This window comes from Astyanax mexicanus, chromosome 1 (assembly GCF_023375975.1).
Source record: "Astyanax mexicanus isolate ESR-SI-001 chromosome 1, AstMex3_surface, whole genome shotgun sequence".
NCBI lineage: Eukaryota > Metazoa > Chordata > Actinopteri > Characiformes > Acestrorhamphidae > Astyanax > Astyanax mexicanus.
Window position 1 is genome coordinate 117713087 of NC_064408.1, and position 16562 is coordinate 117729648.

At 37.5% G+C, this 16562-nt stretch overlaps 1 protein-coding gene across 1 annotated transcript in view; it reads right to left on the bottom strand.

Moving 5' to 3' along the window:
* eif3ha (eukaryotic translation initiation factor 3, subunit H, a) overlaps positions 1 to 16562 on the bottom strand; it is a 109784-nt gene that overhangs the window by 21933 nt on the left and 71289 nt on the right. Inside the window, exons 4-5 of the mRNA XM_022679881.2 lie at positions 10189 to 10288; positions 4087 to 4236 (exon numbers count right to left, since the gene is read on the bottom strand). Coding sequence (XP_022535602.2) covers positions 4087 to 4236; positions 10189 to 10288 — 250 coding nt within the window. The remainder of the gene's footprint in view (positions 1 to 4086; positions 4237 to 10188; positions 10289 to 16562) is intronic.

Here is a 16562-nt window from a genome sequence, read left to right on the forward strand (position 1 = left end):
CACACACAAACACGCACACTAGATCTGGAGAACAACAGAGCTTTGAATTACAAATGAAAGCTTGACTTTGGACACCAGCAAATTGCAGATTACAGACGTGTGCAGGTAGTGAACACCAGCTGTGCACCAAGCAGATGTGAAAATAAAATCACTATACAGTGGATACCTGTAACTGATTAGCTGTTATCCTCTATAATTTGAGGATACCCTTCGTTTCTTCCGCAAAGCACATCGTTTCTATTCTTAGCTTTAAAACAATGTTCCCTGCTCCGCTGCATGACTAAGTACATCCTGTCATTTCTAGTATTTTTTTTTTGGGGATTTTCCATTATTCTTGATTTCTGAGCTGCTTTTATTTTTGACTAGACACCTGAGGGCTAGGCTCACACAGCAGGTAAATGACTAAAATATGATATATTATTTTGCGTCATAGATGACACATAGGAGTCCTTTTTGTTGCAGCGTAAACAGCAAAAAACATGCCAAATCTCACACTGTCAATTCCAATTTGGAATTTTTACTTCAATACATGCCCGATTTAAAGCAATGCAATTTTAGCTATAAAAAAGTGAGAAAAACAGATATATAGAAAGAGGAGGAGGGAGAGAGAAAATTAGAGGGAAAAGGAGAGAAGTAGAGAGAGAGAAAGAGAAGTGTAGAGGGGAAAAGAGAACTAGAGTAGAGAAAGAGATGAGTAGAGTGAAGGGGAGAAAGAGAGGTAGAGAGAGAGGGAGTGTGTGACAGAGTAAGAGAGACAAGTAGAGAGAAAAAATATGAAGTAGAGAGAGAGAAAGAGAGAAGTAGAGAAACAGACAGACAAGGAGAAATAGAAAAGAGGGAGGATTAGAGAGATAAATAGAAAAAAAAGAGAAATCAAAGAGAAAAAAACTCAAATAGAAAAAAGAAAGAGAAATAAAAAAGTGATGGAAAGAAAAATAAAAATAAAGAGAAATAGAAGACATTATGAATTGGAGAGTAAAAAGAAAATTTGAAATGAGAACTAGAGAATAAGAATTAGAGAGAAAGAGACAAATAGAAGAGTGAGAATTAGAAAAAAGAAAGACAGAGATAAATAGGAAAAAGCAAGAATTAGAGAGAAAATGGGAGAGAGAGAGAGAGAGAGAGAGAGAGACAGAGAGAGAGAAGAGTAAGAGAAAAGGCTAGAAAAAGAAAACTTGAAAAGAGAAAGACAGAATAGAAAGAAATAAGAGTGAGAATGGGAAAGAAAAAAGAAAACGTGAAAAGAGTGAGAATTAGAGAAAATGAGAAACAAAAGAGTGGGAAAAGGACAGAAATAGAAAAGAAAGTGAGTTATAGAATAAAGAGAGAAAGAGAGAAGAGTGAGAATTAGAGAAAAAAATAAATATAGAGAGGGAAATAGAAAAGAGCAACAATTAGTAGAAAATGAGAGAGAAAAAATAAAAATTGAGAATTAGAGGGATAGAGAAACATAAGAGAAAAAAAGAGAGAGAAAAAGATAGAAAAGAGAAAGACAGAACATAGAGAAATAGGAGCGTGTGAATTAGAGAAAATGAGAAATAGAAAAGTGAGTTAGAGAAAGAATCGAGATAGAGAGTAAGAATTAGACAGAAAGAAAGAGATAAATAGAAGAGTGAGAATTAGAGAAAAAAGAGAAAGAGAGAGAAAAAGGAAAGATAAAAAAGAAAATAGAAAATTGAGAATTAGAGAGAGAAAAAAAGAGAAACACAAAGAAAAAGAGAGAAGTAGAGAAAGAAAAAATGAGTAAAGTTTAACAAACCGCGAATAGAATAATAATAATATGAAAAACATTACTAAAAACAAGAAGTTGGCTGTTCCATGTCAACTTAATAGATGGATAAATAAATAAAACAGATAGATAAATAAATAAAGTGGGTTGGGTAGGTCTCTCTGGCGCTGCCCCAAATTGTTTGTGGACATACATATTCCCCGGCATCACCGCTTTTTGTTTTCCTGGCAGTTTCGTGCGCTCCGTTTCTAAAAGACGTATAACCCTGTCAGCGGCGTTCCTCAAGGTTCTATTTCTGGCCCACATCCATTCCGCCTGTAAGAGCTTCACACATAACTGGGGCTGTGTTACATTCCGCACACTGATTAACACACTCAGGGCTCCTGACCCATTCATTGGCTACACAGAGCTGTCAATTTGCATTTGTCTTTTCCAGCTGAGTGCTGAGTAAATTGAAACAGTTCACACTGACACGGATTCAGAGTCTCCTGAAGCGGCGAGTCCAACTCGTGTGTCAGGTTTGAGTCTGACATTCTTTACTTCCAGCCTAAGTTTCCCCATTAAATCCCAGCGTGACAGAACTGCTGCAGTCTTCCTCCTGACAAACTGTGCCACTGTGTTCCTCACAGCACCTCATTCAGCGGATATATATATATATATATTATTTCTAGTGAGAGAGTTGTACTCTCTAAATACAATTCTTCACTGTTTTCTTTCTTTATTAGATAAATAAAACAGATTTTTTCAAGGACAGGTACTTAAGGCTCACTATTACATCTGATCCTTTGCACTAAACATCCTCAGAAGACACAAAGGCTTAGGCTCTACTAGAGATATACCTGTTAAAATTGTTATTTTCTGTTTAAATAGAAATATGTGCAAAAAAAAGACATTTTTTAATTTAAGTACTAACACTAACACTTAGGAACCCTTATATTCTAGTATTAATTCAATTTAATTGAAATAAAAAAATACAGCTCTGGAAAAAAATATTAAGAGACCACTTCAGTTTCTGAATCAGTTTCTCTGATTTAGCTATTTATAGGTTTATGTTTGAGTAAAATTAACATTGTTGTTTAATTCTATAAACTACAGACAACATTTCTCCTTAAACCAAAATAATTTTTTTCTCATTTAGAGCATTTCATTGCAGACAATGAGAAATGGCTGAAATAACAAAAAGGATGCAGAGCTTCTTTGAAACTTTGAAAGTTCACATTCAAAATTTTAATAGTTCAGAAATCAATATTTGGTAGAATAACCCTGGTTTTTAATTAGTCTTTTTTTGCATCTTGGTATGTTCTCCTCCACCAGTCTTACACACTGCTTTTGGATAACTTTATGCCTTTACTCCTGGTGCAAAAATTCAAGCAGTTCAGTTTGGTTTGATTGCTTGTGATCATCCATCTTCCTCTTGAATTTGGTAAAATCTAAGAAACTCAATTTTTAAGTGGTCTCTTTTTTTCAGAGCTGTAAATATATTTTAGCAATGTACAAAATGATGAATTACATTTTCAAATACAATTTTCTGCTTCATAAAAATAATGTGTTCTCTCCAGATTAACGATTATACATCTACTGATTTATTCATTTATTTTACTCTAATCATTAAATGCACAGTTTGCATCATTAACATCATGACGTGTTGGGTCATTGACATCTAGCGAAATTTGGTGAAAAAAGCACTATTTTTTTTATATCACAGTAAATGTCTGAGAACAGCAAATTATTGCAATGACATTTTTTTCCAAATCGTGCAGCACTGATTAAAATCTACATCATGTGCATACAGGCATCTAAAAGATTCTCAAAATTCCTTTAACAGGTTCACAGACCTAAAAGTCTGCTAAAAAATGTATATTAGATCACAGTTTCTACAAGTGCATAATATAATATATCCCCCCCCCCCCCCCCAAATTAGTAGTCAATTTAATTAATTAACTTTAGTTATGACATTATTGATCATAACAAATGTCTCAATCCACTGTTTTTTGGAATAGTCTTTAAAATGTAATATTACTTAAATGTTTAAAAATGTCTTATCTAGTGTCAATGATACGTTAAGGCATTGCTTAACCTTTTAAAAATGTTTATAACTGTCTTAATTACTGTTATTTGTGGCGTTATTGTAAATGTTCCCAAACCTTATAAACATACTTTAATCTACAAAGAGAGCAGAGAGAGCTAATTGACAAAAAAAAATCTGAACTGAGTAATCCAATCCAGTTTCATCATGTAACTGGGTTGTGTGACCGTGCTGATATTCATAATCTAAAATCTAAGGAGGTCCCTCGACTTTAGCCCCTTGTTCTCCAGCTGAAATTGGTGAAAGAAATGTGTAAAATGGTGATTCTCACCTGCTAGACAGGCTGAGCAGCTCGTGCTTGTCAGACACGGTGCTCCTGTCCTCCAGCTCCCACATCAGAACGTTCATCAGGTGGGAATTTTTGATGCTGATGGGCACTTCCTCAAACATCTGCTCGAAGCCGAGGTTCGCCTTCTTCAGCCTGAGAATGACAAAGCATGACGGGTGTGAGGACAAATTAACCTTTTTAGATTTAACCCAATCCAGCTCACTGCGAGGTGAGAGACAGAGCCTTTTCCTCCTTCTCACTTTCCATAAACCAATTTATAGTCAGACATTCACTTGGTCAGAAAAGTAACTACATGAAGCAGACAGCAGCAGCTGTGATTGGTTCGCTGAGCCTTACATTCGGCACGCAGCATTCCGAGAGTACCGTATTTTATGGATTATAAAGCGCACCTTCAACGAAAGTCTATTTTCTGGTCTCTTTTCATACATATTTAAAGCAACAATAGTAAGGAACAGGGGTGTCACAATGTTTTATCTATAGTTCAGCAGGTCTTGCCGCTGGGGGGAAAAGCCGCTAAGTAAACAAAACTAATATTATATATAATACGGCCAGACAGAGGAACTCTGAGTGTTCCAGTAAGCCAGGGTGATATCAGCTAGCAAACACGCAGACTACAGGCCGATATACTTCCCTCTGAAAAGCGAAAAAGCAAGCGCTTAGCAGCTAATGCTAATACTGCTCCAGTCTCAATGCTGGAGAAACTTCACTGAAGTTCCTGTATAACGCTGTACTTCAGCGGAGTGGCTTCACTGCTCCTCAATACCTGATTGGTAAAATTCGTACGATTCATAAGATGCACTGGATTACAAGGTGCACTAAGTGACACTAGTAAGGAACATGGGTGTCGCTGGTCAAACAAGATCAAACGCTGGATGTTAAACTACACAGATTTCTCTCCTGAAAACTGTTTATTCGTGTTAGTTAAGTGCTTTTGTTTACTTACAGTAAGCTTAGATTTCCAGTATTTTAGCACCGTGAGCAGCAGCAGCACTAGCCACGGTTAGCAGCTAGCTATGCAACCTAATAGCGCTAGACAGAGAAACCCTGAGTGTTCCGGTATCAGTTAGCAGTTCGTTCCACGTAGCTTGTTTTAGTGTTTAGCTTATTTAGTGCACCTAAAGTATTTTTTACTTTATTTATGTCATCAGATAGTAAACATGAAGTTCAACCTGGCGTTCACTGCCTGTCCCTGTCTGCATTCCATACACTGCTCACAGGTCTACTGTGGAAGAGGGGGCCTAAGATAAACATGGTGTGTGTGTGTGTGTGTGTGTGTATATACAGCTGAAAAAAAAAGAGAGCACTTAATAATGATGAGTTTCTTTGATTTTACCAAATTGAAAACCTCTGGAATATAATCAAGAGGAAGATGGATGATCACAAACCACCAAACCAAACTGAACTGCTTGAATTTTTTGCAGCAGGAGTGCAAAGCATAAAGTTATCCAAAAGCAGTGTGTAAGACTGGTGGAGGAGAACATGCCAAGATGCATGAAAACTGTTGATTCCTGGACACTTTATGAATATGAACTTGTTTTTCTTTGCATTATTTGAGGTCTGAAAGCTCTGCATCTTTTTTTTTTGTTATTTCAGCCATTTCTCATTTTCTGCAAGAGATTTACTGCTTTCTGAACACAGCCATAGATTGATAAATAACTAAAATTAGCTCAATAATGTGCAGAGTGTTGCCTGTAATTCCAATTCTGGTCGATTTCAATCGTGCACCCCTGAAAAAAAACTGTTTAAAAACCTGTTTAAGCAGATATAAAACCAGGCCGATCACCTAGGCCTCCCGAGGACTGTGTGTCATACTGTGTTTGTTCATCCTGCCTACGTCCTCCAATCCCGCGCTCATTCTCATTCACAGGACTGCACGGCGCTCAGTGCATTCCACAATCAATAACCTCTCAATTTCTGAGCCTGCTCCTACACACAGCCGGGCTCACAGTGATACCGAATATCATATTCAGCACAGGGCACCCGGACCCGGCAAGATCAAGGTCAAAAGCGTCCAGAGGAGAGGCTTTAATATTAATAGGAGAATCCTCAGTACCGACTGCCGGTTCCGGGGCGCTTTGGGCCGCTGTTTAAATGCGGCCGGTTCTGTGATTTCTGAGCTGTCACTAGGCCGCTGTCGCGTTGTCATATTACGCTTCTCCCTGCAATTTAAAAGCAATTACCATCTGCCGGCGAGGCAGGGGGAGAGTCGTAAACTTTGTGCGCATGTTGCCGCTCGACTCAGACTGATGACTAATCCCTCCAAGGCGGCTTCAACGTCATTATTTTATTTTATTTTATTTTATTTTTTTTAAGTCGCTTGTTGATGGCTGCCACAACGGGGGGCAGGAGACGCGGGTCCACTCAGGCCTACTAATGAATCCGGCTGCAGCACCGCGGACCTGGACACAAGCTGGAGGCTGCAGAAAAAAAACGTGATCCGTACAGAGTCTGAGAAAATGATCCTATTTCCCCAGATACATATTAAATTATAACTGTAACTACTATAATTATTAGACGGAATTCTGTAATCAGGTTTCCAATTCCACAGCAGGGATGATTCTCAATTTATTCACATATGCAAACTCATTTTGGAGCATCCAGAGGACCTGAACTCTATATACAGTACAGGCCAAAAGTTTGGACACACCTTCTCTCTTTTTCCATGCGTTTCCTCCACAGTCACCGGACCTGAACCCAATCCAGATGGTTTGGGGTGAGCTGGAGCACAGAGTGAAGAAGACAAAGGAGCAACAAGTGCTAATAAACACCTCTGGGAACTCCTTCTCCTTCAAGACTGTTGGAAAACCATTTCAGGTGGCCACCTCTTGAAGCTCATTGAGAGAATGATGCCAAGAGTGTGCAAAGCAGTAATCAGAGCAAAGGGGGCTATTTTGAAGAAACTAGAATATAATTTTTTTATTTTAGTTATCTCACCTTTTTTTGTTAAGAACATAAAACTCCACATGTGTTCATTCATAGTTTTGATCCTTCAGTGAGAATCTACAATGTAAGTAGCCATGAAAATAAAGAAAACACACTGAATAAGAGAAGCTCTGTCCAAACTTTTGGCCTGTACTGTACCTTCAGTAGGCAGTATTGGACCTGCAGATAAATGTTTTTTTTTTTCTTTAGATTTTTTTCCTATTTGTTTAGTCCAAACAAGAGAGAATTAATGGGTTATTGTTGCTAATGTTAAACCTAGTGCTGAAAAGTAAATCAAATGAATTACTTTATTTAAATTAATTAAATAGCTGATTTAATGTGACCTTTAAAATGGTATAAATCAAGACTGTGTATCTCAGTGGTATAAATTGATTAAAAGAAAATTTGCAAGTTTTATATAGTGGATACTTAAATGTAAATAAAAGAATGAACGCAAGAAATGCATTTAAAAATACATTTATACAGCTCTGGAAAAAAAATTAAGAGACCACCTTAGTTTCTGAATCAGTTTCTCTGATTTTGCTATTTATAGGTTTATGTTTGAGTAAAATGAACATTGTTGTTTTATTCTATAAACTACAGACAACATTTCTCCCAAATTCAAAATAAACATATTGTAATTTAGTAATTTATCTGCAGAAAATGAAAAATATCTGAAATAACAAAACAAAGATGCAGAGCTTTCAGACCTCAAATAATGCAAAGAAAACAAGTTCATATTCATAAAGTTTTAAGAGTTCAGAAATGAATATTTGGTGGAATGACCCTGATGGTTTTTAATCACAATTTTCATGTATCTTGGCATTTTCTCCTCCACCAGTCTTACACACTGCTTTTGGATAACTTTATGCCTTTATTTCTGGTGCAAAAATTCAAGCAGTTCAGTTTGGTTTGATGGTTTGTGATCATCCATCTTCCTCTTGATTATATTCTAGAGGTTTTCAATTTGGTAAAAACAAACTAGCTCATCATTTTTAAGTGGTCCCTTTTTTATTTTTTTCAAGAGCTGTATTTATATTAGTCCTGTCAATTAAAATATTAGTATATATTTGTATGTTTGATGGGGAGATAAAGCTAACCTTGGTCTGTTTGGTTTGTTTTCACACAGGCTTAAACCTAAACACGCCAAAATGTGCACCAATAAACTATGCGAGCATATCATCTTCTGTGATTGGTCAGAGCTGTCTGGTGTGGGAGCAAGAAAGTAAATATAGTGAGAAGATTTTGTATCAAGGTTAAAGCGTTCACTGCTCGCAGCTGTGTGGCTCTGTTTGCTACTGCGCTGTACATCCCATAGAAAACACTGTGTTTAAAAGAGCAGCGACAGATTTTCAGAATTCTGTGTTAAATAAGCTTCGCACTGCACAGATAAGCTTGTTTATAAAAATTTAAAATTGAGAAAAAAAAGCAATTAATCTATATTAAATCAAATTGGACATTGAATCAAATTAGGATTTCTTTTAGAATCTATTCAAATCTAAATCACAATAAGCGGTAATAAATAAACCCTGCCCTAAAAGAACAGACAAATCCGGTAACACTTTAAAATAAGACTACCTTTATAAAGGGTTTATAAATGGTTTAGTTTATTAATGGTTACTAATTAGGTTGTAAATGCCTTAAAAATCATTAATAATCAGTTATAACACATACATAGAAAGGGCAACAATGACCTGGTGTTTGCCAAATAGTGAACCCACAGCCATCTATATTGTTGCCCTTTTTAAATGTGTTATAACTGATTATTAATGATTTTAAGGCATTTATAACCTAACTAATAACCATTAATAAACTAATTATAAACCATTTATAAACCCTTTATAAAGGTAGTCTTATTTTAAAGTGGTACCACAAATCCAGCTGCAGTCCATCATGATGGGTAACAGGAAGTTAAGAGCAGTGATCAATAATGATATCAGAATATCTTTATCCACTAAAAATAGACATCTGGCTGCAGTTGTTGCTGTAAAAGGCAAGTAAAAAGCTAGTTTTGTTTTTTAGCGAAAAAAGAAAAACATAAAATATATCCAACACCAAACTGGCTCTTCATTATTTAAACATGTTGTGAACCAGGATCTATTAAACTATTAAAACATGCAGAGAACCAACAGCCGTTCCCTCAACAACTGATCATTAACGAAACTGATTTATGCTTCTTCATCTTCACCCTGCCCTCTAATATATTATGCATGAGGATTTCCACCATTTACTGTGGAAAATATGCAAAAAAGGGGGGAGCTGATACTTTTTCATGGCACTATAAACTATACTGCTTATTGATCTTATTGATTAGTGGAACAAAAATCCATACAGTCAGTAAATATTCCCTCTTCCATTTCCTCAGGTTCATTTCTAGCTTAAACCACACCCACTTTTGACCTTTTCTATATTTATAAGAGGATATTGAACAAACCATTTGGTCCAGAATTATGCGCTCATCTTTAACCACGTTGCTAAATCACATACATCAATCACAATATGCAGCATTATATTTTATTTATGATATATATTTTATTCCTAGGGCTAGGTTAACTAAAGCTTTCCTAAGAATAAAATAGAAAATAGAAGTTCCATAAGTTCTCATATACAATTCTTTCAAATGAGAAATTCTACTTTATTTTTTTAAGGACTCTTAAGCAGGCTTTTATACAGCAAGCTGTAAGAGCTGATCAAAGCTGTGAATATTTTTTATATATTATACTTTGGTATTATTGTACATTTGCTTGTAACCTATCGAAACAGACAAAAGACTCTCATATTAATAAATTTATATTAAACTAAAATTTGATTTATTTTGTGTCAGCTGTAAATATTTTTTAAAATGAACAAAATTTGTGTTTTTTTTTTATATATATCAAAAAGAATATCAATCAAATCGTCGCTGTCCAATGACAAACACTTATCTTCAAAACAGCAACTTTACAGGAGAGAGAAAAAACCTTGTAAACTTTTAATGAAGTCAATGTAAAAAGAGTTTATTTTAGGTCATTTTGAAGAGCTTCTATTGGTCCGTTCATCAAGAAATTTTGGCACAGTGTAAGGGACAGTTTGTCTGTTCAAATTATGTATTAAACTAAAAATCGACAAAATGGAGATGTGTAAATGCATGTGTATGGCCGTGTGTGCGCGCATATGACCTACCCCTCTGGAGAGAAGTCTTTCTCTTTGTAGATATCCATCAGTTTGGGGGTTAACCTGTAGGCCTTGAGGGACAGGGAGCCTTGCGCCGTCTTGATGGGATCTAGAAGACGAGACATTAAAAAAAGCAGAGCGCCGTGGTTATTGTCTCTCCAATAGCTGCACCATTACGTATCTCTCCTTAACTCTCACCCAGGGCGTCTGAGCTCCAGCGACCGCAGCCAGCAGCTGTAGTAAATTGCTGTAAACAATGACGAGTCTGCTGTACGCCAGCGCTGTAAATCACCACACAGCGACAAAGCGCCCTTTTTACAATGAGCAGCAAAACGCTCCTGCTCCCAGATATTTACTCTAATACTTAACGCGATCGCTCTGCTCCGCTCGGTTAAAAACAACTTATCAAATCACTAAATCACACGCACAGCTTTGTGCTGGCTCTTTAGTAACTGGGGGTTAATCAATGGACATTTTTGTAAGATGTGGTGTCTGGTGTGTTGGGGCCTTAACTGGCTGTAAAAATGAAATGCATCAATAAACGTCTATTTTCTGGTCTATTTTCATACATAAGGTGCACCGGATTATAAGGTGCATTATGTGACACTAGTAAGGAACAGGGGTGTCACCATGTTTTCCTTCTAATTCAGCGGGTCTCACTAATATTTTAAATCTACACAGATTCCGCTCCTGAAAACTGTTTATTTGGGTGAGTAAAGCGCTTCCATTTTTTAAAGTAAGCTTAGATGTCCAGATTTCCACGAAGGCTGGGTGCAGCAGCATTAACATTAATGCCGCCCAATAGCGCTAAACTGAGGAACTCTGTTAGCTAGCGGTTTGTCCCACGTAGCTTGTATTAACATGGCAAACATGCAGGCTAAAGCGCTACCATGCAGTGGAAAGAGCTAGCACCTAGCGAGGTTAGCGGGTAATGCTAATGATGCTCCAGCAGTGCTAGCTGTGGATAACAGCAGGCTACTGTCTGATATACTCACCTCTGAACTGTGAAAGAGCTAGTGCTTAGCGAGGTTAGCAGCTAATGCTAATACTGCTCCAGCCTCGGTGCTGGAGAAACTTCACTAAAACTCCTGGCTTTACTGCTCCTAAATACCTGACTGGTAGAATTTATACATGAGGTGCACTGGATTATAAAAAGCACTATCGTTTTCGGGGGAAATTAAAGGATTTTAAGTGTGTCTTATAATGCGAAAAAAACAGTAAACAATTTAAAAGCTAATAGCTAATACTTTTGCCTAAGTCACTTCCTTATGATGCTGCACAGCCACCTGTTTAGCTGATTAGATAATTTGATTTAATCACACACACACACACACACACACACACACACACACACACACACACACATACACACACATACACACCCCCCGACTGGGAGACATGAGAAAATAAAAATATATGTAAATAAATAAATAAATAAATAAAAACGATAATAAAAAAAAAATCATATACCATAATGCAACACGACATGGCAATATTTAAAAACGGACAAAAGCCTCAGAAACATTTCAAGAATCAAGAATCTCAAACGCAGTCGCAAAATTTATCAAAAACTTGAACATGATGAAACTGGCCCTCATCAGGACTACCCCAGAGAAGAAAGAGCAAGAGTTACCAGCACTAGAAACCACAAGTTAACAGCTCCCCAGATAAGGGCTTGTTTAACACTTTTAAGTTACTACTGTATATGACTTAATAGGTGTTTCTTCATGTTCTGGATGACTTCACTATTCATTTAATGTAGGGAAAAAAAATAAAATAAAATAAAAATAAAATAAAATAAAAACTATCATTAAATAAAAAAATGTTCCTAAATGTTTGGCAGGTACTGTATGGAAGGGTATAAGTAAAAAAAAAAAAATAAAAACATTGTTTATTGCAATAATTTTTGGGACAATAGATCATCTATTTAAAAGTCCTTCCTTGGAAACCTTTAAAAAGTGGAAAAAAAATAATAAAAAGGGAGAGTAATGTCATTTTGCCCTGTTTTTTTTCCCTGATACTGACAGCAATACATATAAAGCGTAGTGATTTGGGTGATTTGTCGGCTGTATTACCCTTCCCCCATTCCCCTGAATGGTTAATGGCTTATTATGAAAAGGTAGCGGGTTTGACGTTTCTTGTTTAAGACGTGTGGCAGAAACAGCTTGTCCTTTTCTCTCCTCTGTCTCTCCTTGGCTCACAAGTTTAATTCATTTTTTGACAAACCAATCTCAAGCGCGAGAGCAAAAGGTCACACTGTAAAGGCTTTTTCCCCCTCTTTTCTGAGAGAAGACACAGGCCATAGCGGTTTGTCGTGGCGATAATCAAGTGGGCACAAAGGGCCGCTCACCAGCGGGTTTAGTAATCGAGTTGTACTGAATTAATGTGGTTGTCACAGAGTTGTCAAAAGGCTTTAAAAACATTTCCAAAGTCCTTATCAGCCCTGCCACTCACGCCCAGCCCCGCGGAGGCCGGAGGAACCGTCCGCCACCGTCGCCGCCTTCGCCCGTCCACCCTCCTTCCCCCTTTCTCCTCCTGCTTCCCAGAATGCCAGCCAGCGCCGGAAAGAAGAGATGGCTCTTCTCGAGCCGAGCAATCGATCAATAGATTCTGAACAGTCAGATGGAACCCAATGCAAAGAACAGATAAAAAAAAAAGTCAGCTTTAATGAGCCGGTAAATCTGTGTGAAGCCGTGTGTGTGTGTGCCGGGAAGGCGGGAGATGGTATGACTGATCTGGAGACTTTTTTTTTATTTCAACGCTCTTGTACTTGTACTTCTCTCACACTACGTCTCATTCATTCATGACAAGTTATTAACAGAGTAGATCTGTAAGTGCCAAGTAGAGCTGGGTATCAAAATTCGATACCAAAAAAAAAAAAAAAAAAAAGGCACAGATCTAAATGCCTCGATAAAAAATAAAAAATAAAAAATAAATGCAGTGCCCGTTTTCGATAATTAGCATGAAGCGCGCCAAACGCAGTAAAAACAACCACAACGGTGCTCCGGTGCACACAAGCAGAGAGCACGCAAAGAAACACATTATTTAAATTGTCCACACACCGCCGATGTGCTGGAATCTCTCAGGCGCTCTTGCTGTCTCTCTCCCACTCATTTGCTCTTACTCGTGCTGTCTCTCTTCCTCTCTCTCGCTACCCAGAGATATTCACAAACTGTTTAAAAAAAAAAAAAAAAAAAAAAAAAAAAAAGGTGTCGTCTGCAATGACCGGGAGATTGCCGTTTTGAATCCTGTTTATGCAGCTTGCCATTGGCCAGTTAAGCCCTAAGAAAGCACAACTGGCCTTGCTCTCTCTGGGTGGGTAGATGGCGTTTTCCCCTTTTCACTCCTACATTACATTACATTTGGCAGACGCTTTTGTCCAAAGCGACTTATAATATTGAAGTGCAAATAATAGAAGAGGTTAAGTACAAAAATAATAGAAGTTAAAAATAAAGCATCTATAGGCCTTAAGGAGGTAAGAGGGAAATAATGGGATAGAGGAGTAGAGAAGAGGAAGAAGGAGATGAGGTTAGAATTAGTTAGTTTGTTAGAGGTGTTAGGAGAGTAAGTGCTCTTTGAAGAGCTCTGTCTTCAGGAGTTTATTAAAGATAGCGAGAGATTCTCCTGATCTGGTAGTGGAAGGTAGTTAGTTAGAGGTGTTAGGAGAGTAAGTGCTCTTTGAAGAGCTCTGTCTTCAGGAGTTTCTTAAAGATAGCGAGAGATTCTCCTGATCTGGTAGTGGAAGGTAGTTTGTTCCACCATTGTGGAACTCTGTATGAGAACAGTCTGGATTGCTTTGTGTGAGTGTTTGGCAAAGCGAGGCGACGTTCATTGGAGGAGCGCAGCGGCCGGGAGGTAGCGTAAGCCTTCAGGAGCGAGTGCAGGTAGGAAGGAGCCTGTACTGTCAGCACAGGGCATCTGACTTCACATGTATCGGAGGAGGCATGTGTTAGTCTTCACCCTCCTGGTGTGTTGGGGCATCACTAGTGATAGGGGGAGTCCTAATGAGTGGGTTGGTCAATCGGCCGTGTAAATTGGGGAGAAAACGGGATAAAAAAAAAAATAGAAATTTTACTTACTGTCTCAATCACAATAATACAGTGAGACACCAGCATTTATGAAAAAAAAAAAATCATGATTTTAATACATTTTTAAGTGATCAACACCACTAACATAATTTATGTCTACTAATAAGTATTAGGCAATGGACTTTGCAGTAAGGGTGCGCAATATGACCCTAAAATAACAACAATACTTTGGGATATGTTCGTGATAGTGATACTCTTGGCGATTTGACAAAACACTGATTAAAAAAAAATATTTCAAGAATACCTTTCTGCAACACAATGAATATTACATTTTATTATTGCATATGATATGGCACTCCCCTAACTGAGATATTAAAAAATACAAGAAATTTATCATATATATCTCCATATATCCAGGATTAAAGTAAAATAAATGATACTGGACAGATATAATCTGAAATAAGAATATTTAGATTTTTTTGTTGTTGCTAAAAACAGTAAAAAAGTAGTACCTGATGTGATAATTAGGGGTGGGTGATATGGCACAATATTTCAGGGTATAATATCATTCACAATATTCAAAAATGTTGGCGAATATTGCGTACGATACAATATGGCACACCCCTACTTCAGAGGTTCGGTATGTTCGATTAAGAGTGAAAGCTGCTATTAAGCCCTAGAGCATTCCAGAAAATGAAAGACTTCTGGTCCTCCTCAAGTTGGTAGTCTGGAATTGCCTTCAAGAGGAAGGCATGATCCATTGCAGATGTGGACACACTCTGCTCCTTGTGCCATGTGTAGGGTCGAGTGATTGGTTCATTTTGTAACAGGTCTGCTTTAACTTGTCACGTTACTCCACTTTAAATCAGATAAAATAATGCCTAATAAAGCCAAACCATTATAAGACAGAAGCTCAAGACAGCCCTTTCCTAAAGCTCCTTTCTCGCAGTTATGAGGGTCATTGATGCAGGTTCCTCAAAGGCTCTTTAACTGGCCCTTTAATATAGCAGCCTGCATTATTGATGCCTTTTAAAGAGGATGTGATTAAATATAAGGAGGAGCAGCTGGAAGGCGGCACTGCATCACTCAGGGGCTCCTCTCTGGAGAAGAGTTTGAGATTAATGAGTAGGGGTCCCAACTGTCCCTGAAGACCTAAAACCACCGTTTCCACCTCCCCTGTAAACTCGTCCTACCGAAAGGGTGCAAATAAGCAGCGGTCTGCTCGCTGGGTTGCCAGATTAATAATAGGTACACCCACCTTGTACTATCGCTCATTGAGTGCTTGATGGGAAACACCTGCCTTATAGGTGCAGGTTTAGTGTTATTGAGTGTAGACCGCGGTTTGCAGCAGGATTTATTGACCCCCGACGCTGTTATTTGGGTGGTGGACTATTCTCAGCACAGCAGCTGTAGCAGGACATCAGCTACAGAAGGGATGCAGTGCTAGATTATGAACTGGTTTCAATAGACAAAGATATCAAAGCAGCTCTATGGTCAGAAACTGACCAGTGATTATAATAAAAAAAATAATAATAATAAAAAAAAATGATATATATATATATATATATATGTTTGTGTATATATATATATATTTATGTATATATATTTTATGTCTAGCTTCCATGTACGTAGTTAGACACTAATTACAACCATAATTATCCATTAGGGAATCTTGTTCATACACCTTTTTGATGACAAAAAACTAAGCAATTTCCTCTTTATTAGACAGTGATGGGCAGTGGCCTTTGAAACGTTGGATGTTCTCATTGGAATATTACACAAGACCAATTGATTCTTTTCTGGTCAGTGTGCCAAGTCCTGCTGGAAAATGAAATCTGCATCTTCAAGGATAACACTGCCCTGACTTTAGACTTGATAATAAAACACAGTGGATCAACACCAGCAGATGAGAGACATGTCTCTCCAAACCATCACTGATTGGTGGAAACTTCACACTAGACCTCAAGCAGTTTGGACTGTGCGTCTCTCCACTCTTCCTCCAGACTCTGCTCCCTTGATTTATAAATGAAATGTAAAATTTACTGATGATCAGTGATGGTTTGGAGAGACATGCTGATCATCTGCTGGTGTTGGCCCACTGTGTAGATGCAGATTTCATTTTCCAGCAGGACTTGGCACACTGCCCACACTGCCAAAAGTACCAATTGGTCTTATAACAATATTCCATTTTTTTGTGACACTGATTTTTGGGTTTTCATTGGCTGTAAGCCATAATCATAAACAATAAAACAAATACAAGCTTAAAACAGATAATTGTGTGTAATACATCTATATAATATAGGACTTTTTAAACCTCGAATTACTGAAATAAAGTAACTTTTCAATTATATTCTA